This window comes from Grus americana, chromosome 8 (assembly GCF_028858705.1).
Source record: "Grus americana isolate bGruAme1 chromosome 8, bGruAme1.mat, whole genome shotgun sequence".
In the NCBI taxonomy this organism is placed as follows: Eukaryota; Metazoa; Chordata; class Aves; order Gruiformes; family Gruidae; genus Grus; species Grus americana.
This window is the reverse complement of record NC_072859.1, coordinates 32690867-32714486: the sequence shown is the minus strand read 5'-3', so window position 1 is coordinate 32714486 and position 23620 is coordinate 32690867. Positions and strand designations below refer to the sequence as shown.

At 39.8% G+C, this 23620-nt stretch overlaps 1 protein-coding gene across 21 annotated transcripts in view; it reads right to left on the bottom strand.

Moving 5' to 3' along the window:
- NFIA (nuclear factor I A) overlaps positions 1-23620 on the bottom strand; it is a 357955-nt gene that overhangs the window by 42583 nt on the left and 291752 nt on the right. For 6 of the 21 annotated variants that reach the window (XM_054833067.1, XM_054833066.1, XM_054833068.1 and 3 more), the window contains 3 exons: positions 20327-20413; positions 19229-19267; positions 10414-10542 (listed from right to left, as the gene is read on the bottom strand). The exons of 5 other annotated variants lie outside the window; for them this stretch is intronic. In XM_054833067.1, coding sequence (XP_054689042.1) covers positions 10414-10542; positions 19229-19267; positions 20327-20413 — 255 coding nt within the window. The remainder of the gene's footprint in view (positions 1-10413; positions 10543-19228; positions 19268-20326; positions 20414-23620) is intronic. 10 more of the 21 variants (XM_054833073.1, XM_054833078.1, XM_054833071.1 and 7 more) reach the window with 2 other exon arrangements.

The following is a 23620-nucleotide window of genomic DNA, read 5'->3' as shown; positions in this document are numbered from 1 at the left end:
TCAGCCTCTGATCTCACCTGCACCAACCCCTGAGGTGTAACTGCTTTAATGACACTTACGTCATAGCTACTTTACGGGTATGAATGTATCAGCACCTTCTCCTGGGAGCAACAGTCATTTTAGAGCTTGTCAAAATATTTTGCCACGAATACTCATTCAACAAAAGTTGGTGGTAATCATTTTGATGACTACAACAAAATTTTCATTAGCATACAAGTTTTCTGTCCTTTTTTTGATATAAACCATATTCTTCCTCTCTTCCTTTGTATCTATTTTTATAGTTCTCCCTTTTCTTGTATGCCAAATGCAAGATGAAGGATGAAGATAAAAGTGAGAAATGAAAATTTATGTGGCAAACATCTAATTAAGTAAAAAACAGATTGGGATTTTTTTAAACATTTATAAAAAAATAGCATCAGATCTATTAATACTATTTGAAATTGTTATGCAACTGCACTGTCCTTTGTACACATCTGGGAACAAATTCATTCCTTTTCTTTCACTGGGTGAAAAGGAGATAAAAATGCTATTTCCATCAAACAAGAAGGAATAAAAAATTGTACTGAGGGAACATGTGGAAATTCAAAGCTAGGCTTGAGACCACACTGTATTTAGCTTTTCCAAGATACGACTCTTCATTTAGCAATTTGATTTGCTATATGAAAGATGTGTTGTATTTATTAGAAATACTCATAGGCATCTAAGTATTGGGTCTTTCTCTGTTGCCTTGACCTCCTCAGCATGTCAGGGTAGAAAACAAAGTGGAAAACATTTGTCAGTGATCTTCCCAAAGAGAGAGATAAGAAAAATGAATGCAGAAATGATCAACCACCCTTCAGGAAGGTGAAGTGCCACAATAAGGAGAAAGTGGTTCCTCTTTGGTGTCTGGGTCAACTCCTCAGCACAGCCTCGAAGGGCTTTCTGCTGAGCATGGGAAAGACTGGGGGAAGGAAACAAGACCAAATAGGCATCAGTCCTCAGTCTGTGCCCTATACTGACATGTAGGGCTCATTTTCTCAGAGTAGATGGATTAGCATAAGAAGTAATGAATGGAATAATGATCTCCAAAAGGTTTGTTTGTGCAGTCTCTGACTGGGAAATACCAAATTTCTCAAGTGGCAAAAGAAGGGGCTGTTTGATCGGAGGAAGAATCTACTACTATTAAACTGATCAACATTACAAGTGTGCCTGCCTTACACTACAGAGAGGGAATTAAATGCTAACGTCTACAAACTGCTGGCCCAAATACAGACCGTTACTCTGATAGCTGTGTTGTGGGCACCAACTCCGGTGTACACAAAAATGGCCTTTCAAACAAGTTCTGAGTGCAGAACACAACCGTGTTTCCAAACATATGGATCCTCACAAGCACTTTTAATCGGTTAAAGGACGCGAGGTAGTGGAGCAGGTTGCTATTCTCCTTGTTTGCCTCTAAAAGGGGCAAGCGACCATTCCATGGACAAGCCCCTACAGTCATCATTTTCAGAAATGCTTAATAAAAATTATTCAGTCATTTCTTCTGAAAACCATGCCTAGAGTGATGCAAGGGGCTATTACTACTTATGTGCTTCTGATGGGATATTACAAGTCTCAACCAGCGACTGTAAATTCTTTGAGATCTTCAAATGGAAGATAAAACAGGTCTTTGTCTATTATTTATTTACTTATTGACTTATTATGTATCCCTAAGCAGCTTCATGCTGCCAAACTGTATTTCTCTTGGCGTCTTTCAGCCTGTGACATTTATATTTTATTAGTGACCTCACTAAATGACATAAAATATTTCTACAACCTATGAGAATATGTGTATTCCAGATCAGAACTTCATTTCTACCTGCTGTAGGTATGGAGGAGTCGGGACTATCTGGCGTTATTAAATCTGTTATTTGTGTGTGGGAGTTGGAGGCAGGAATTATCCTTCCATCTCAAGGCAAGCATAAATATTTCAAAGCACACATGACTGTAATTCCATTGAAGCTCATCTGAAACATCCCAGACATTTTATTGAAAATGAGATGATAATGTATGGTGGCCTGCAACAGATATACCAGTATTTTAAAACTACTGCTATAGGGCCAAGTAATTATGCAGTACAGCTGTTGCACACTAGACTGGATTTTTTAGTGTTTTATGAGTTTGTGGTGCTGCACAGCACAGAAGTAAGAGGATTTTTCAGAATGCTGAATTCAAACATCTGATTATGCAGGCCAGTCTTGTCTTTTCCCTTCTTGACTTGTAGTAGCCAATAACAAACTAACTAATAAAATAAATGGCATTCATTGAATAGGTTAGCACTTCACATGTCAAGGCAAATGAAGAAGAGCCAAAATTGTGAATTCTATTCAACTGAATGATCAGATAATAAAGAATCAGTTAACTTGAAACAGGTTACAGTTTTCTTCAGATATTTAGTGCCCTTCTCCTGGAACAAAGGAGCAGTCCTAATAAAGACGCATGGGATCTTCTCTCTTCCAGGAAGCGCTCACTCATGTGGTAAAGGGACTTCATGGTCCCACCTGCAGTGCTCAGACAGATTTCTCCACCAGCACAGCCCAGCATATGGGGGAGACGTATTGATCCATCCACCTTCCCTCTCGTCTTCCAAAAAGCCTTGCCAACCCCTTCAAGTCCAGATGACTGGATGAAATTTCTTTCTTCATAAAGTTGTTTAAAGTCTTTGAAAAGGTCATTTAACGTTGCTTTTCTCCTGCTCAGGAAAAGCCAGCTATCACCCTGCACTCCTTGCTTGTTCAAAGTAGAGGTCTAGGGAATCAAAGGGCTAGTCCATCAGACCAGGCCAACAGTGGATTGGCTTCACCAGGGCACAATGCTCAGATACCTTCTCCATAAAGTGAGAATTAAGTTTATTAATAGCTCATTAAACATTGATCAATCTTCCTAGAAATAGTAACATTATAATCATAATGAAACAGGATCATTTTTATCAGCTTGTTTTTGAGGCTATTATAATTGGCTTCATTACAATTAAGAAAGTATTTTTTTAAAGTCATTTCCCTGGAAATGTTATAGAACAGTTTGTTCTGCTAGATATTTCCACTTCAGGCTTCTAAGTTGCTTTAACTCCCTGCATGCTGTAAGCTTTCTCCTGGCATTTAAGTGATGCAAGTGCCAGTTCAAATTATGCAAGATGTATCCCACCCTTTGTACCCCAAAGGTACTTATTCTGAAAATTGACCATATTAGAGTACTAATTGGCTAAGCCACCATGCTGGCTGATGTGAAATGCTTTCAAACACCATGAAACAGCTGTGTTTATCGGAAATATGAAGAGTGACTTTTTAATAAGGAGATCTGGCAATAATCCAAATTTGTTGAAAGGAACTTACACTTCTGTGTATAATACAATACAAGAGGTAAAGAATAGAAGCCTAAAACAATAGCTTTAAGCCCACAGATTTTTGTGATGAAAGCAGTTACCCAAACAAGAAAAAAATAATTAAGAAACTTGGGCTGGGATTTGCAGAGGTCCTGAGAGAATTCATTAACTGCTTTTGAATTTCAATGGGAGCTGTGGTCCCGTAACTCTTTCAAAGGTTTCTCAAAGTCCCAGTTTTTCTTACTGCCCGTTAGGAACAGACTTTAGGGTGATAAATGTAGAGCAATCTCTTATTCAGGTTAGCAAGCACTTGCCTCTACTTAAATATTGAGCTGCTGAGGGTAGGACTGACCAGTCCTAGGACCAGCCCTTTGAAGGGAATGCAGATCAGTGGAAAACTTAAGTCTTGCTTAAGTCCCTTAATGGTGCAAAGGGGCTGTTTAGTAACACGTCTGTCAGGTCCATGGATGAGCTAAGTTCAAACTCATCCTGCCTTGCATTCCCATTTGCAGTGACAAGGCTAGGAAATCATGGGGCGGGAGAAGAAAAATAGGCCTTACCCTCTTGGCATGGGCAAAATGCAGGTATCACCAATACTTCCACATTACGTAGGCGAACATAGATGGAACATTCAAAATACAATATATATGGCTGACCAATGCAAGAGATATACAAATACCCTAAATATGATGGATGGAGGATCTGTTCCTGCCCATGGACATCAAAAAGGAGTGAATTGCAGAATATCTGTCTCTCAGCTCCAGAAGTCAAGTGTAGGTGGTCGGCTAAGCACTGCTGAGAAAACACACCCATGGTATCTCCAGGTCGGGCTGGCTATCGGCCCCTTTTTCCTGCTCTGAAGACCAGAGTGGCATAAGGCACCTGGACCCTTTGTTCAGGAACACTCTTGCTGTAAGAGATTTTGCAGTAGCAAGTGGGAGGCAGAAGGACATTTTGCCAGAGCCCATGGAGTTCCTAGCAAAAGGAAAATATACTTAAAGCTGTGTTTGGGCACAGGGTTTATTGGTGTACTCTGGGTTGTGACTATTACAGGCTGCTTTTGAAAACCTGTAGAGCTGAACTGAGCGCTGGTTCCAGATTCTGGCATAGGCAGGGGGCCAGTTAAGTTAGCTATTTCGAGCAGATTGTTTTAAAACATGTCAAAACTGTTCTGCCTTTGGGAGATCAGAATACTATCGAACTGATTACATAGGTACAGAAATAAAAAGCAAACCTATATAAAGCACTCCTCCCTTCCAAGACCATAGCTAGAGGTAAAAAAAAAACCCCTAATTTAACCTATTTGTAGAATTCCTACTTCACATGAAATGCTGGCAACTTTTGCATATTATTTTTTTTAATACACATGATGTATTCCCATATATAAGATAAAAACTACTGCTAGGAGAATATATCATGTCTTCCTTATAATGAAATGCAGTTGATAAGTTTACAATAGAAATGTAAATTCTCTTAAAAACCACAACCTTTATGTGTGTGATGATATAATTCTGCTTTGATACTAAAAAGGGCATGGTAATGGAATCTGTGACTTTGGAGTGATATATTGCTGTTAAGTTAATAGGACTCCACATTCCCATTTCTAATATCAGTGTTTTTTTCCCCTTTCATTCTGTAGATGGTAAGCTGATACTACATAAACATTGTTAAAGCTATAGTTCCACGCTACAGTAATTCACTTAACTTTAACATGATTTATGGTTCTGTCAATAGAGGAGGTTGAAAATCCCGAGCTCTGATGCTTAAACATGGGTTCCATATTTAAAGCAATAATGTGCTTTTTGTGTGTGTCTGAAGCTAGAGGAATTTAGCATAAAGCAGAGATAAAAATATTATAGTTCACTGCACTGTTTAAAGCATATAGTTTAACTTCACGGATACATCAAAGAGAGCAAAGGAACTGAACACAGAATCAGTAAAAGCATGGGTAAAATACTTTGGTCTTGTAGCACTTTATTTTTATATTATTTTTTAGGGATGCATGAAATCCTATTAGTATTTTTAAAACTCCCCTTTTTTCATTCTTTTGCTCAGTTAGATCAGCTCCTTTTGTCAGGATGAGTTTAAATCTGGGTCCACTGTGTTAATCACCCCTCATTCTTCTTTCTGGCACATGCCCTCCAGGCATTTTGCCTCTTTAGGAGATTAAGCGACCAAGTCATCTTGTTGCTCTAACATGTCCTCACTGGAGCAACATATTAACACAATTCCTCTGCAAAAGAGCCCTCTTTAGAAGTTTGCTGCAGGGATGACAAATTAACCCAGCATGGTGTCCCACACATCTATCTCAGTACAAATTATTAGTGTAATAGAGCTTTTAGTTATGCATTTATCTAGTAATTATTGAACGGTTATACAAAACGAAGCTGAGCAATCATGGCCCTTTATGAGGCAATCTCAGTGGGTGGCCTTACAGTTAATTTAGGGTAGGACTGTCTAAGCAGTTCACTCACACACAAATTAGCTGAACAGCCTGGTCCTTTAAATATTTCCTATGTCACAGGCTAACTCTTTACAATACAACAAAGGTAGAGTTTTAATTACACGGTTCCTGACTTTTGTTTAGCTGAAGCTTTAACCGTTCGCAAGCCTTCCTCTCTGCCCTCCCCTGCCTGGGATGTGGGAGTAGATGGCAGTTTGGGTAGGGTATCTAGTAATTACTAAACCCTGACCTTGAGGCCATCTGTTAGGAAACGGTTTTTCCTTCAGCATCATATTATTTCAAAGTGAGTGGAGAAAATCAAAATCTTCACCTACACAGTCAGCTATCCTGACATCATAAACTGGGGCGTCCCTTCATGCTGTCGCAAAAGCGATGCTCATCTGTTGGTCAGCATTATGCTCTTTATCTTTTCTCCTCAACTTTCTCAGCCTTGTGGTGCAGCGCTCTCTTTTTGGCTGTCTTACATTTCCATCCCCTGATCTGAGGTGTCTGTATCGGAATGAACTTGCACCACTTTGGTTTTGTCAAAAGTCAAAGGGAAGTAGAAGGTTACTCAAGGAACAGCCATGGATAGTTGTATGGAACAGGATATTACAAAATGTCCTTTTACACCGTGTGGCTCTAAAGCAAGTTAGCAGGAATTATCACTTTGATTCGCCTGAAGCTGGCTGACAGCTAACAGGCACTGATAGTTTGGTGACCCTGTGGAGAATGATAGAGAAGGACACGATGTCTTCCCAGCTATGTGACATAAAGTTTTTGCCACTTTGGCAGAACAGAGAGTGCTATCCTGCAGAGTTTCCCTGGTGGGCCTTGCCCTGATAAAAATCTCAATGGCAATGCTTATTATGGAGGAAATTAATATAATGGGAACCACTCCACTAGTTGACATTCATCCCTTCTTCTCTTTCTGCTCACACACCCACTTCCTTGGGTTCTTCCCTTTGTGTTGTATTTCTTGTTTCTTGTAATTGTGTTTGTCCTTCATTTATCTTCCTAACACACCATCTCATATTTTTTTTTCCTTTCCTTGCCTTTTCTTCCTTGCTTTTTGGCTTGCAGGATCTATGCTGTCATATTCTGTGGAAATGCTTGAATGCTCCACAGCCCAGGCTGCCGTATATCCTAGGCTTACAAGATCGCGGTCAATTTAACGTTTCAGCCAGCTCCAGATATAAAGTCACTAGAGTGTAAGTAGCAATACATGGAAACCTAGAACCGCTTATGTAAATACTGCTGTCACCCATAATATTTAAATCTTTCACTGTCTGGTAAAGAGTTCAAGTGGGTTAATGTCTGGGAAACTTTGTAAGATGCCAAGCAATACATGATGGCTTTGCAATACTGGAGTGCTGTGGTGAACTACACTAACCACCAAATAATCTAACTTGCAGGTAACAAAAGTATGCTGCGTAGGAGATAGAGATCTAACTGCTTGAATTTTCAATGCTTTGAAATAAATTCTAAAGCTGATAGTGATGCTAAAGCCACCCTATAGGTGATCAATTTACCATCTGCCAGACACTGAATCCTAACCACACTGGTCCAGAGAAGACATATGGTGCATTCATAGAGTCATGCCCAAAAAACTGCCATCATCAAGTGAGGCTCCATGAATCACTTTGCTAGCTTATCACCAAAGAAACTTGGATCTTACCACCATCTGTTGGAACTACTGAGGAGTCACTGAAGCATTGGCATCCATGCGCCAGCACTCACTGCACATCTGGTCCTTTGGTCAGCCAGCTCAGATCCTCTCTGCTGGCTACTGCCCAGCTGGGTTGAGTACTGGCAGCAGCACCAACGCGGCTAGGAAACTAGTGCACAGCCTTCCACGACACAGTGCAGTACAGACAATTTCATGAGAACAGAGGTTTTCCAACTGGTTCGTTGAATGGAGCACCTTATAGCCAAGAAATCCTCTCAAGCATCTTCTCCAAGCAAGTCTTGTTTCCAAAACAACTCATTGTGGGGATCGCTGGGAAGGGCGCTCAGCATCCTGGGATACCCCAGCATAAGATGTGCACTGTGTTCTAAGGAATGTTTGGAAGCATGTGAAAGATTCGGGAATATTCCTGAGAAGTTATAAATCACTGGTTGTCAATGACAACACCTGCCATGAATAGTCTACAGCTTCTTCTCTGCTGTCTATTTTGATCATGCTTTACAAATGCATCTCATACACACATCCAAGTGATAAACTTGCACATATGAACATCAGAAGGAGATTGAACCTTCTTGTAATCGTTCAGTTGGCTGAGGAGCTTACTCTGATGGTGACCTACTTACTCATGACTTTCCTTTCTCTGAAGTACCTCTGCAGACTGAAGATTAAATCCTGCTTTTACTTTTCTGAGAACCACTCAGAATGACCTGCCACTGACCATTTACATAATGCATATGTATCCAAACAGAATGCAACATGTGTGTACTATATTACACCTATCATTTCTGCAGAGAGGTGCGACTTCCAGTAACTAATGGTGGATATGAATTGCTCAAAGATTATATCCTCTTATATGATTGCATTATACTCTTTACATTGCCCCTTTTGATACCTGAAAAGCTTCTCTCTTCTGCTTACTGTCCTAGAGTACACCGGAGGGCATGGGATAAAGAACAAAGCTGGATTTGCAGAAAATAATCCATCTCAGTATATTACCCTTTACTAACAGAATGATTGTTGTAGAAGAGAAATAAACACAGCCAATGTGCTGTGGAAGAAGAATACTGAAGAGGAATGTCCAAAAAGAACAAAAAACGAAGTCTGGAACAAGATTTTTCCAGGATGATGACAAAGAATCCATGGACGGATTCAGAGGGATTTTTCCTGAAAGTCTGTAAAGACTTTGTTTGTGAACAAGCATAAACCAGATGATGCTTCTAAATGATGTTGCAGAAGAACAGTTTTTGCTTAACCTGTTAGGAACTACGATGATTCAAAACCGTGTTACTTCTTTATGGAGTTAGTAAAGACATCTCCTTCCAAACAAACAAAAAAAATTTGTGGACTGTAATCATTGTATTTGCTCTTTCAAATTCTGGCTCTCTTTGTTCTTCTCGCATAGCCAATGGATATCCCCTAGTGCGCAGCAAAAGTCTTGCAAAAACAGACTGTAGATGAGATTTAAACAAGACCTCACCAGTGATACATTTCCTCTCTCAACCACACAAAAATCCAAAATACAGAGTGTCTAAACAGGGGCAGAGAAAGGCATTTGAAGATCTTAAAAAAGAAGTGGGAGGTAAAACACAGCTAAATACAGAAAGGCCTATTAACTACAGGCCTATCAATCAACAAGTCAAATCTAAAAGGCTGAACTTCTAAAAGATAGGAATTCAGAGTCGGCTGATGTGCACTGAATATAATGTTAATGGAACATTCATATTATTCATACTTATATCACCAATTATCAAAGCTTTTAAAAGAAGATATATTTGCCAGATAGCTGAGATCCAAATTTCAAGGGAAATCTGTATAGAACTTAGATGCTTAAATATCTTCTCAGGATCTAGGTGTGTGTCTAAGGGTAATAAATAATTTTTATGGGATTAACCACAACAAATCAAACCACAATAAGTAGATTTAACAAAGCACAAAAACCCGTGAAGTTGCAATTCTGACCTTGCTTCAACTTGGTGCAATTCCACTACTTCGCATCCCCTGCACTGTGCAGACAAAGAGGCTCCTCCTGGTTTATGCTGCCCTCAGTAAAACCACACTAATGCAAAAGAGACACTTCAAAATAATTTCTAGTATGAATTGCTAATATGTCTTTTTATGCTTCACCATTCGACCAATTCCTTAATAATCTTCTCTAAATGAGACAAAATTTCATAGCAGAAAGAAGCATGTCACAACCATTCATTCCTATTTTTGTATCTTCCAAAGAGGTTTGTAAGAAGATTCATTCATTTGTGTATATTACTATGCCCAAGTGAGTTCCTTTTCAAATGTGAGCTGAGTATCACGTTTAGTTTTCTAGGCTAAATGCAAATGCATCTTTCTAACAAAAATGTATAAGCACATCTAGACCCAGAGGACATCTCTTTTACTTGGAAAGGCAGCCAGAAGAGTACTGTGAAGAAAACCAGCCAAAGCATTGCAGGAACCAACTTTAAAGGAGTCCCCTAACAAGGCGGTTCTTCAGCACACCGATACCAACAACACGAGCACCAAATGCCTGGCAGAAACAAAGGCACAGTGCTGGAAGACAGGCGTGGTTCAGAAGTGAGCGATGGGTCCCTACCTCAAGCAGTTAGACTGCATCTGTGCTATGAATGGACACAAGCAGAAGACACTCCCTGTAACACATTCTGTCCCTTTCCCCACCCTCTTCAAATAAAAACCCCAAACCCCCTGAAACCAGCGTTTCCACCTTAGGCACTGTTGAAGGGTCATCAGGAGTTTTACCAATCAGCCCAGCCTAGCAAAACCAAACCAATGCAGGTCTTGACAACTAAAACCTCCGGGTTATGAAGCTTCTGAAGCACAGCCTCTCACTGGGTGGGTCACACGTGGCGATGGCTTTCTGTGGAAAGGTGCTGGGATGGACACTGGGTGCCGTGGCTAACGTTTAAGCTGCCTGGGGGCTCTTGGGTTAAGCCTCACCTCTGGGTCCTGTAATGACAGGTCGATGGTGCTGTGTGAAAGCCGTTCCAAGGGAGGAGGTCTGCGAAGGCGAGGGACTGCTGAAACCAGACTTCTCTGACTTCTTTAATGTAGTTGGCGATGGCATTCCTGGCAAGAATGATTGATAAGTGCAATTTAATAATGCTAGGTCATGGAACGACAGCCTATGCATTGTGAAAGTGGGTGCAGAAGCAGCTAGATAAACTTAAAGGACAAATGAAACTGAACACAACAGCAAGCTGAAAGCTCACTTTTATTTGTGGTCTTTTTTGGTTTGCTCTGAGCAATGAGTACTAAGAGGCAGCCATGTTTTTCTTTTAAATCTGAAATATGGATAAAATGCAGCTTATTATTGCTACCGAAACCTACTCTGCTTTATTTTTAGAAATCTGTAATAGCTGGAGCATTTGGATTTTTACAGGCTTTTTATGAGTTCTGTCTTTCACTCACTGTTTTAGTAGATTATTGCAAATGGATCTTTTAAATGTGCTGCACGACTCAAGGCACAACTAGAGAATGAAGTTTTCTGAGTTCAAACTCTGCCTTTCCTTACTCTCTTGACTTCAAAGGTATTGGAAAGTAATATATTTATGTGGTTCCCTTTTGCTTTCAAATTTTTTTAAAGGGTGAATGGTATTTGTGTCTTGATATTAGAAGCCACACTGGAATTATTTCAGAGTTGTTATTATGCCCTTGAACTATATCAAAGGCTTCCAATGAAAATCAGAGTTAAGTTGCCATTGGGTGAAACCTCTCCCGTGGACAGGCAGAAATGCTGTAATGCTAACATGACCAGTTTGTTGTACTCCGTAAGAGTAACTCCTGTTGATATCATATCAAGCCCATGGCACCAAAGAAATCAGTGGAATTAATATATTGCAATAGGCTCTTAAAATCAGAGCCTCTTCTGCATATGATTTATGCTTGGATAAAAGAATATTACAGCATTTAGATGAAGAATATGTATGTGTGTCTCTATTATTCTCTGTACTTTTATAGCTGTAGAAGCATACAGGTATTCTGATCATCTGCTCGTACTCTGAAAACACATAACTTCCAGTATATACAGTACATCAGACATTTTGCATATCCGTAGGGATGTAGCAAAACAAAGGTGTGGAATAGTTGAAGTTTCAGGTGCAAAAGCAAAATATCAGATAATGTGGAAGTTGAACTTCCACTAGCAAAGTCATTCAACCTTGTTTCCAACTCTGTATTTTATAGAATTTAATTGTTAAAAAGAGAGAGGCCTGGACAATATTATCTCTGGACAATATTATTAACTTTATATTTAATAACACTAGTTTTATAGTCCCTGGGATGTTGATTGCAACATGCAGGAGCCTTCTTTTACTTTATATGCTGCACTGCTGGGGTCTTAATGGCTTCAGCGAGGTTTTGCAGTTTATATTTCAGAAAGTTAAATAAAGTAAGGGAGTGGTTAAAGTTCCAGTGTTGTACTTGCAAATTTCTGTCTTGAAACTGTTTGCTATAAGGGTTTGCTGTTGTGGTGGCTTTTTCCTCATAGCAAGAAAGGTTACATATTTAATCTTTTAAAAATAAAAGTTTAGAACTGACAGACTATTGTGCAAGAAAAATAATGGGTTGGTTTGGTTTTTTTTTTCATATCAGTCTTAAGGATTTTGGAGTAGGGACAAAAGCAAAAAAGGCTGGTTCAGTTTGGGGGTAACACAGAAAAGGAGACTGAACTAAGGTATGTCAATGAAATATTCCAATGCAGCCTACTAAATTTCTGCTCAAATGGGATGTAACTTAGTCAATGCTTTGTGTTTGAGTGTCCATATTCAGGATAAGGATACTCAAAAGACGTAACAGTGCTGTTGACCCAGATTTCCTTGTGGCAGAGCAACTGGGGACGGAAACACCAAATGAGTGTCAGCCCCAGCCCTCAACACGAAGTCAAGGGCCGGTGGCAGTATTTGTACTTTGGAAGGGGTAGAAGAACTACGCTCTGGCAGCAAGGCCGTGGGTACATCTCCTCTGTGCTGGGCTGTGGAAGGGACTAGGTTTGCCCCCAGGGCAGGTTTCCAGCCCTCTAAGTGCAAAATATCATGGACGGAACAAGTGATGATTTACGCACAGGGATTATCGCAGTAAAACACGCCTGCTTGTGAGCTGCTCTAGCTGCAAGGTCGTGCGGCACTTGCTCTCGTGTGGAGGCAGAAGGTCCTGCACGCAGCTGATGCCTGCACAGCCCTTGAGCAGAGGTCCAGGAGGGTCCAGGGGTGCCATGGGCAAGCAACCAAGGTCGTGGAAGGAGTCAGATCTCTAAGTCTATGCACCGTATGGCTCAGCTGGCTCTTGAACTCTCTGCTTTCCCAATACCCTCTTCAGGGTTACGGGAAAGATAAAGCTTCTGAGAAAGCAAAGAAGTTGTTCTTTTACCCCTGTGCTAAAAAACCTGCTTGACTCATCTAAACTGTGGTAGGGGCAAGGGGCAGAGAGAAGAGTGGAATATGGTTTAAAGCTGTAGCAAGTTCATGTGATTGGACCCAAACATCGGAACTTGAGGAGCTACAACAAAGGTGATGGATGACCTTGTGCTGTGGCAATGCTGAGCAGTGTCACGCTCATACGGGGGTGGATTTTATAAGGTCGAGGCAGCTGCTTTCATGTGAAAATAGAGATTTTGATGTAGCACTGTGTTGTAAAATAGAGTAGAAAGACAAATTGAAGCACTTATAATTGGTTCCTACTTTTATATTTGTTTGCTGTCATCATTCTAGTTGCCATTATTATCACTACTTTGTTTTTTTATTTATTTCAGGGTATTCTGAAATGTATTGGTTTGGAACAGTCCAACTCTACCATGTTTTTATTTTGTTTGAGGATTGTAATGACACATTTTATTTTGAGTGATCATATCCATCAGATCTCAAGAAAAAAAAAATAATGGCTGCTTCCTAGTTCAGAAGAATATGCAAACAGGAGCTTAATTACATCACTTAATATTGACCAAGAGAGAGAATAAGATGAGCTTGCCAGCTCATTTCCAAAGCATGTTTTGTCCTTTAAGAGGGGAGGGTATGACAGAAAGTTAGGCAGTGCAAAGCAATTAGCATCATTCACATTTTATGTTGCGCTAGCATGGTGCTCTAGCAGCAAAATTCAAACATTCTTTGAATGGGTTAATAAAAGAAGAAATACAGTCGGCATGCAAGAAAAAGGTTTCCAAGAACAAGCCAAAATATGTCCCATTCTTCTAAATTTATCACAGCCATGTCACATTATCCTTGAGACTGCCAGGAATGTCAATTTTTTTGCAATTTAAAAAAAATATCTCATTTAGCACCATATGTTTGGTTAACGTGCCTGATATATCCTGCGTATTCTTTAGTCCATCCATTTCTAATACTCATTTTCTTTTTTTCCCCCCTTGCTAAGCCATATGTTACAATGCTGGTCATTCTATTGAAGCTCCTTTCAGGAGCTGAGAGCGAGAGCGAGGGAACTCAGGTTTAATCACCCAGAAAAATGTAAATCTGATACTACAAGTCTCACTCTTAGGTAAGCAGTCTCAACACTTGAGTTAGCATTGTGGGTGCCCGGTGCCTATGAAAATCAGGCCACCTATGAGATGGCATGGTGTATATTAACAACCATGAGGCAAGAACTAAGATAAATGACTAAATATGGAACGAGGTGTTTAATTTTTGGCACCCATGTTTGAGACTCTCGGCTAGTTTTAAAGGTCTCCTGTTTCATACCTAATGAGTTTCAACACATTTAGCGGTCCCCAGTCCGCAGCTTCCCCTCCTGCGTTGCTCAGGGATGCAGGAAATTAAAAAGTTAAAAGTGAAGCTACCCCGGGCAGAGCCCAGGGAGGATGCTGCTGCCTTGCATGGCTTTCCTCAGCATTGCTCCCAAGAGCTGATGAATATTGGGGACGGCTGCACTGAAGACCAGATTTCAGCACATCCCATGGCCCCAAGGAAGGGGTAGTGCCAACTCCTAAGGACACCTCCGGGTCCTGACTCTCCTCTGTCTCCTCTCTGGTGCAGTTACAATATCCCCCAACCCGTCTCAGCTGCGCTGGCCGGTGAGTAGGGAATGGAGCCAAGGATCCGCCCCATTCCCTGCCTCTTTCTATCCATCTGCTCCGAGCAAGGAATAAACAAGAACAGCCAGAACACAACGGCTGGGTAACCCAGGTGGGGTTTAAAAGTGTTTCTTACTATTCTGTGTACAGGACTGTTGTCCAAATCACAGTCACACCTGGCACTTTTAGGAAAGACGGATTTCATAATTCAGGTCTGAGTCTCCTCTGACTGTTATTTAGAGTGCAAGAGAAGAAAACTTAGACTATTTTCATCTTATGGCAGCTTTTAACTACAGAATAAATGGAGAAGTTAATTGCTAAATAAAAAAGAAAATAAAGGGATTCGTGGCATAAAACACAGATGGAAGTCTGAGTGGGTGTGTTACTTTAACTTACTGTACTTGTGTCCATGTGATTGTGTATGTATGCCAAACATACATGGTCTTAGCCTGCTTCCATTAACGTGAATCCATTTTTTTCACTGGACAGAGGGAACCAGATCAAAGACCATGATGGTGCTAAATGGAACAAGATGTGTACTTTCGTATTTTTTTCCAAAAGGAAATATTAATTTGACATTGGTTTTTCAGCTGAAAAGAATTTTAATTGCAGTACACAATAAGCAGAAAATTCAGACAACAATAATCTTGAAACTGTTAGCAGCATTATATTTCTATCAAGGAATTTGTGTGCCTTTTCAACATTAGAGCTTTCTGAATTTTCATTAATTTGGCATTTCCCTAAACACACAAGTTATTTTGTTCATTCCACATCATGCATCACACCCTTCTGCTCAATGCATAATGCAAGCGTAAATGGGATCCTTGTCCTTGAGAGACTCTGGTTACTGGAGCCATTGCACGGATGTTGAAGTCCCGCAGTAAGACTTTCCAAAACTCTGCACTTCGCAAACCTCCAGCCCAAGTTTAATCAGTGAATGCACAGGAATACTTCATGTTCCTCATCTTCTAAGGGGGACTGGAGCATTGTGATGGTTTTAATTCCTCTACCTCCTTATGTTTGCCAGTACTAGAAACGCACCACATAAGAGTCTTCCTTGAGTACAGCTAAAGATCTTCAAATTGTCATGTATGAGGCTGATATATAATTAAATGGACCAGAAAATGATGCGTGAGAATTGAATGCACAAATCCTTCCCAGAACAAACAAATATCTCAGAACCTATTTTTCATATTACTAACAGAAGTACTGAAATTAGGATTAACTTTGATGGAGTGGAGTCACAGCAGTGTAAGAGGAGAACGATCCCCCTTGTCTCCAAATCTATAGCTGTACCTGTATCCGTATATCCATTCTACTTCATTAATTCCTAGCATTATTCTGACTGCACACATTTTAAACAATAACTCCATCTCAAGTTAGCCACATTGGTAGACCAGCTAATATTCATCTCCAAAGATGACTTTTGGATAATTACCCCAATATTCCCAGTAGCTCTCTGCCACTAGACTCTTGATGATTTCTTAACAAAAGCTATGAATGAAATATGGTTTGGATCTTCATTCTCAAGGGGCACTAGGAAAAGGAATCACAGAAGCTCAGATATTACCAGGTGGACCATGAACTCAACAACATGCAGAACAAATAGATGATGCAGAAAAAACAAGTTGGCTGTTGAAGAAAAAACTGGTATATGGGAAGAATTTTTCAAGGAATTTTCATCCTTCTGGGCAAATTATTCCAGCAATTTCACTGAAGTCAGTATCAACAGAAATGCTCATCAGCTGCTTTTTTTTTTTCTTCTCTGGGGAATTCTTAATTTCAAGCTTCTTGAAATTTTGATGGCTTTACTACTGTCATAGTAAGTCTGTTCTACTTAGTGCTCAGCAAACTTTATTTGACATCAGCTGAGATATGATCACACTAACTGCCATCCATCGGTTTACTGTATTAGTTGCTCCAGTATACACAAAATACAACGCAGATGGAAATTTGCTCATCCTAATGAAGTGCTCTTTAGTTTCTATGTTCTGAATGGATACTTGCTCCCTTGGTCGCATTCTGAGTTCCCATGATCACTGATGAACTACCTGCCAGTGAGCACCTCGCTTCACAAGACTAAATCCGGCTTAATAAACAGTGATTTTACAGAAGGAAAAATGAAAGCTCCCCCTCTATCCACTTATCAAACTGCTGCATATGCATCACCAACACACACAACCAGTTTCCTCAGAACTCGACATCTGACAGATCATCAGGAAAACAGAGCTAATCTATCCGTACCCATCAACATCGTATCGTAGGTGACTGCCAGATACTTAAGAAGCTATCCAAGAGAAATGTCACAACTCTTTTTCAAGACACTACAAAAGAAATGTTCCAAATAAAATAAAGCAAATGCACGTACAAGTCAATGAGCCAAAGAACTTAATAAAAAGAGATTGATTAAAATGAGGACCAGAATGTTCAAAAAGGACTGAGAGAGAGAGGTGCCAAAGGCGCATTAAATGGATTCAATGGTTTTAGGTTTTAAATGCTTTTGGACTCCTCAGCAATTTTTAGCCAAAAATGATAATTCAAGTTAGAATCAAAATTCTGATGTCACTTAGGAAAAAGAAGGTTGAAACTTCTCCTTTGTAAATTAGCACTGCTCCATTTACAAAGACAAATATTAGTTTATACTGATGGAAAATCTTGCCTACACGATTTTAAAACTGAGCGCTATGATATTCACCATTATTTTAAACCCCTACCACATTAAAATCTGCCTTGAATAGTTTGGTGCAATGTTCCCATAGAGTGTACTACCTTAGCTGTTTGTATTTACAGCATCACCCAGACTGTTTTAGATCTCGTTAGCCTTCACTCCTGCTTTGTCAGCCAAGTAGTTCTTTCAATAATAACTAGTAACCTAGTACTCAACATATTACCAATTTCTTCAAAATATAATTTCATGACTTTTATATTTAAAAACTTTAATGAGAAGCATAATAAACATCAAGATAGCTATTGATTTTTCCCTTTGATTTTATGTTAGTTCCAGTATCATTTTGCATTGTATAAATACATATTGTAATAAGAATAAAAAAAATTTTCTAATGACGTCTTTACACATCTCGTCATTTAAAATTCATGACTACATTTGTTTCATTTCAAATGCTATTTGAGAGTTTTTCAGCATACTTGGCAGATTAGATATAGCAGCAGGGACAAACTGCAGCCATCCATAGGAGAATATACCTTTATGTGGGTGCTTTGGGGATGGAACATCTATAGCTGTAAGGCAAAAAATGCCATCATAAATTTGGATGGCATTTACAAAGCCCTCTAAAAAGTCTTTGCATATGATTATAGCTGAGGTATGATATTTTTGCAAGTAAAAGACCCAGAATAGATTTATGTTTCAACTATATCTTCCTGAGATGCATATGGATGCTAAATTGCAAGTGATACTAAAGGGAATTTTAGTAACTGAAGAGGATGGAGTCAACTTTTCTGGTTTTTTTTTTTATTATTATTATTATTTTCTCAAAAATCATTTGGTCATTATTTGCATGTCATCAAAAGACCATTGGCTATCCAGGCTATATGTAACAATGATGGCTGCTAAATGCCAAAGGCATGAGATGGAGATGGGTAAATATGCAGATTTTTTCGACCTGTGACCTCAGTTACTGCATGGTAATGTTGTTAAATGACTTTTGTAATGACAAGACTAACTTTGGTGTTAATTTTGGTTTTGAAGACTTAATCAGTATATACTGCCATTGAACATATGTTTTAATTAATAAAAGAGCTGTGGTCAGGATTGAAAATAGCTCAGGTAATTTACCATGTACTGTAAAGTCACCTGATTTCTGCACAATTTGAGGTGAAGAGTTTATACATTATTCCAAAGAAAGAAAGAGTTGCAAACTGAATTCATGTGCATCGTACCAAACTGAAATGGATTTATAATTTGACAGGTCAAGAGTGTACTCATGGAGCTGTTATGTATTGCTATCCAGTGGTTCTTGGTATTTTTACCATATGACTGACTAGGTTTGACAGTCACAGGACTGAACAGTCATCTCATTTCTCCATAACACAAAAAATAATTTGTAGCTGACCCACAGCTGCTGTGCTCTTTTACTGGAAAGTGTCCATTGCCAGTGGAGCGCCGGTGGAATGGCACCGCGGACCTGCCACCGCGGACCTGCCACCGCCAGCTCCTGGGGAAGGCTTGGCAGCTCCCAGGCAGCAGAGACTTAAACCGCTCTCCACCAGATCGGCTCTCAGGCAGGTGATATCAGATAGGTGAAATTAGCCTCATTTTTTTGCATTCCCAATGGCTTTAGGAGTCTGGGAGGAATAAAGAATCCCCCTAGGAAAAAAAAAAATAAACCGTTCCCAATGCAGAGAAGGCAGAGCACAGCAGTTTGGCTTTGGCACGGTTTCCAGAGGAGCGGTGTATGACTGTGCTGCCTGCAGGTCCGCTTGCGTGATCTGCCCAACACCTCTCTTGTCTACCGAGCAATTTAAAACACATCTGACAGAGAGGCAGAGGGCTCGCAGGGAAAAAGTCCCTGCAAGTTTCATGGAAACAGGCGTGGGAAGGGCAGAGGTAACATGTAAGTGCTGTCACTCTGGCAAAATGCTTGGCACGATCTCTCTCCTTACTAGACACTGGAGAACCCACACGAGAGGGACACCTGGTACATCCCCCCAACCGAACACAAAATGTCTATGCACCGAGAACAAGAGCATTGGCATTGTTTGAATAAGCACACCCACCATGTAGTGCTCCGCGGTGTTCGGGGTTTCTTAGATATCCTAATTTTATAAAAGAAAGTAAAAGAAGAAAAAAGAAACAAGGTGAGAGAGAACACTATCATATTTTGTAGCAAGCAGGATACTGTGTGAAATCTTGGCCCAGTGAAGTGATAAAGGGGAAGCTTTCACTTTGCTTAAGGGAAAACTTACGAGCAAATAGTAAAATTACCAAAATACCACATTGCAGAAAATGGGTGCATTTAGGTTCAATTAAGCTGTAAAACGGAAAATGGCACTTCAGCTTACAAAAATGAAGGGAGAGAGGGAGCTATCAGAAGTAACTTTACAAGATTTGTATGCGTGAGGATGCTGCTTCACTGGACCAAGAAAGCTACAGTATGGGACAGGATTTTTCTTTTATTAGACACTTTGCTAGATAGCTTTGTCGAACCTCAGAAACTGCTGCTCTGGCATTATGAAATAATCCTACATAACTTGATCTCATGAGCTTAGGAACACAGAAAAATAGCCATGCCAAATCAGATTACAGGGATCCACCTAGCCCAGTATCCTCTCTCTGACAGTGGTAACTGATGGATGCCTAGAAAAGAGTAAAAGACCGGGGAAAGCATACAGTGATAATTCTCCAAAATACTCTCCCAGCCTCCAATGATTTGTGATTCAAGGACTTCTAGGACAAAGTTGGTATCACAGTATTGAAGATACTCGAATCCAAATGCACAGATTTACACCCCCCTCCTCCCACTTTTTTTTTTTTTTTTTTTTTGGATTTCTACCCCCGTGAGATTTCTACTAGTCACACAAAAAAGGTTTCACAGTTTGGAGCTGGCAAGTCCAGTGTTCTTGCCACTAACTCTGAATGAGCTAACAGCTTTCAAGCCCAATGATGTTATGTGTATAAGAGCATCCAACACTTTTTCCTACGTAAAAAAGTGACATGTGTGCTGAGGTGCTCTAAGTGTATATACTTTGGGAGATTTGATTTTGTTTTTTTTTTTTTAAAAAGCAAGAATTTGGCTGTAAATTGATATTAACATTTTTCAGTATATGTGTAAAACACATGTTTCAGAAGAATAGAAGAGAGAAACTGTCACTCACTGGGAAGCTTTAGAGCTATCTGGCTCCCTGGGAAACTGCATGCAACTATTCTGGTGTCCAAGGGTTTGACCAGTGAGTTTCCTCTTCCTGCAAAGAATGAATGCAGAAGTAATAGAAAGTCTGAGGGGGAAGATTTTAGCAAAAGGCTAAAGATACTCCTATTCTGCCCACTCCAGCAGGTAGGAAGCAGGTGGTGGTGGTGGAAGAAAAAGGGTGGGAAAGGAGAAACGCCTACCTTCCCCTCCCAGGGACTGGCACAGGGGAAGGGCAGGAGGCTAACCTAGGAGAGACTCGCACACTCGCTGCTCAGCCCTCTGAAATCCCTTTGTGATGCTGCATTGATATGCAACGATGCCAACAGGTCATCGCAGTCCCAGCACTGCCACACAATGTCAGGACGTTCTGCTCTGATTATCCGGGGTCTTGCTGTGACTCCCTTTCAGGATGGAGCATGGCTCACCGGCACTTGGTGATTGAAACTTAGCACGCTGGGGTGTTGTAGCATCATTAATGCTGCTACCAGGAACATAAAAATCCCCTGTGCCCAGACAGGAACAGTGAATTCTTAAGCATCATGCTTATTTTCACTATCCACTTTTCAGAGGAGTTTTTGGAAGTTTTAACTTTCTAATCGAATCGGTGCCTACGTGTGAAATTTTTATTTCATTTATAAAGAGAATCAGTAAAAGTAGGGGGTCTAAAAAAAAAAGCTTATCCTTACATTTTTGATGGCGTATTGACTTTGTAAGAGTCTAAAGGCAGGAGTGATATATTAGGGAGTCCCTATAACTTTACTTAAAGCAAAAATTAGAAAGTGATCGAAAAGTTTTATAGAGGAGAGCAGAAATATAATTTTAAGCCTCTTAAAATTGCCTGAACTGTGAAATCAAGTAATGAACACTAGAAAAGGATCTGTCAGCTGGAATCAAAGCTTAGACTACTCAGCATTGTCTTCCTAAACCTTATTATGGCAAAGATTTTTCATCTCTGCACTCTGTTCATCCCAACAAATAAACCGACTTGACCTCCACCTGTTAGTCGGTGAAGTCTGCTGTCATCTCTGACTAAACCCTATTCTTTCCCTTCAAAGCCCTCTGCACCACTGAGAAGGTGGGAAGACACAGCTGTGCACCAATTCAAGTGGATACCAGTTGATAACCAGACAGCATTTCACAGTACAAATTACAAGTAACAGAGGAGAAAAAAAAAATTTAAAAAAATGTAGTGCCAGTGAATTCTGGAAGGGGGCAACATTTTTCATCAATTTAACAATGAGATTTTCACAGAAAGAAGTTCTTTTTTTGTGTGATATTATGAACTAGCATTTGAGGCAAGAAACATTTCGCTTATGCCATAACAATGAACCTGTGCTAACACCACATAGGAAGAACTGAAGAACATAATGGCAGCTATTTGTGTTTCTTTTCTATTTCCTAAGTTGAATGCATTAACTGTTTCAAAGAGGTCCAGCTCCAAATGCGTGTAGGTTTCTAGACTTAGAAACAAGTCACGGCTATATAATGTAACATTGCTAAATAAAAAAAAAGAATATTATGGAACACAGAACAGCAAGATATGTCATGAGGAAAACCGTATAGCTATAGCAGTCATTTCTTCAAATATATCATCATGACAAAACCATGGAAGAAGCTTTCTAATACAAAGACATATCAGAAAAAGCCATTTCATATAAAGTTGGACTTCTCTGGGTGATTAATGCTACGTTCAACAAAGGAGACAGTGTCTGTCTAATTACATTAAATACTTATCTTCTAGGGATTGGCAGGGTGTTTCTGCTCAATGTCACTTTTCATGACAATGTAATGATAGATCCGTTTACTTACCAGTGCCATTAGCAAAAATTGTACTGTTTTCTCAACTGCCCTCATATCATGAAAATATTTGATTAACACACTGTAGCTTATCTAATACTCTAAGCAACATATTCTGCATAGTTTTCTCTCTATTAAAAGAACAAGATTACAGCTTGTAAAATTTTTATTGCACTCACACAAAAATACATGAATAATGTGTGATATAGTTCAAGTATCTTGCTAGTTCACAAAACAGGTTTATTTGATTTAAAGTATTCACTTGTACTTAAAATATTGAGATTTTGGGGAAACAAGCAAACAAACAAAGTCAGTACTCTGAGGCACTACTTCTCATCCAGTCTTTAGTTATTATTTCCTTTTCATTTCAGCACATCTTTTGAAACTTTTAATACCTTAGGAAAAGAAAAAAAAAAAAGAGCTTTCATTCTTTTGCTGAAAAATAGATATGGCCATCTCCCAAGTCTTTAAAATTCACCGCATCATGAACTGACTTTTCAGAGTCATGCTACTGTGCCAACATACAAAGAACAATAAACCTCTGGAAGAATGTACACAGCGCAGGCAGTTTATATAGTAACAAGATAATTTCATAAACCTATATTGAAGAGAAAGGCTATGATGTAACATTCTAGCAGTATATATCAGCTACCTGATATTTACTAACAAGGTTAAACTACTATCTGTTTGTCTCAGCACTCTTCATAATTCACTTTTTAATGGATGGACAGGAAAAGTCAGCAGTGTATGGCACAGATCATTGTAGAAATAGGACAAGACAGCTTATGGCAGTATCTCTTTCAAAACACCCTCCATTTTTCCATACGAGCACATACTTAGCAACTACAATGCTTCAAATCTACTCATAAATCCTTTGAAGGGTGGCTTGCTATTTCTAAGCAAAGCAGCAAATTGGAAAACCAAAGAATCCTGAAGGAGGAGGTGTCACTGTCAACTGGTACCACGTAGAGTGCATCAGTTCTCGTCTTCTTGGTGTCTTGTGCCTGTGCAGGAGGAGGCACATGGGGAGCCTTCCTCCTTCCTTTCTCCCTTCCTTCCTCCCTCCCTTCCTTCCTTCCGTGAGGAGTTAGGACATCAACCCCATTTTGTTACAGCTCCTCACACTGCCACGAAATGGCAGCAAGAACGTACCAAAACTGACTGATATTAGGCACAACTCGACACAGCAATGCAGAAAATCCCTTGCGAGTGACTCTTGCAGTGAGAGGATGACACCGCAGCCAACTGCCACATATGACTCTCCAAATTAATAATGGATTTAGGATATTCATTCCCTGAGCTGCGAGGGTTCGGGGTGTGTCTGCAATTATCTAGATATAAGTCTGACACACATTATCCTTCTATCAATGTCATCTCCCTTAGTAGCCAACAGATTATCAGCAGCTTTGTGATATTCCAGGTGTCAAAGAAGAATTAAAACCACAACAATTGCACAAACAAA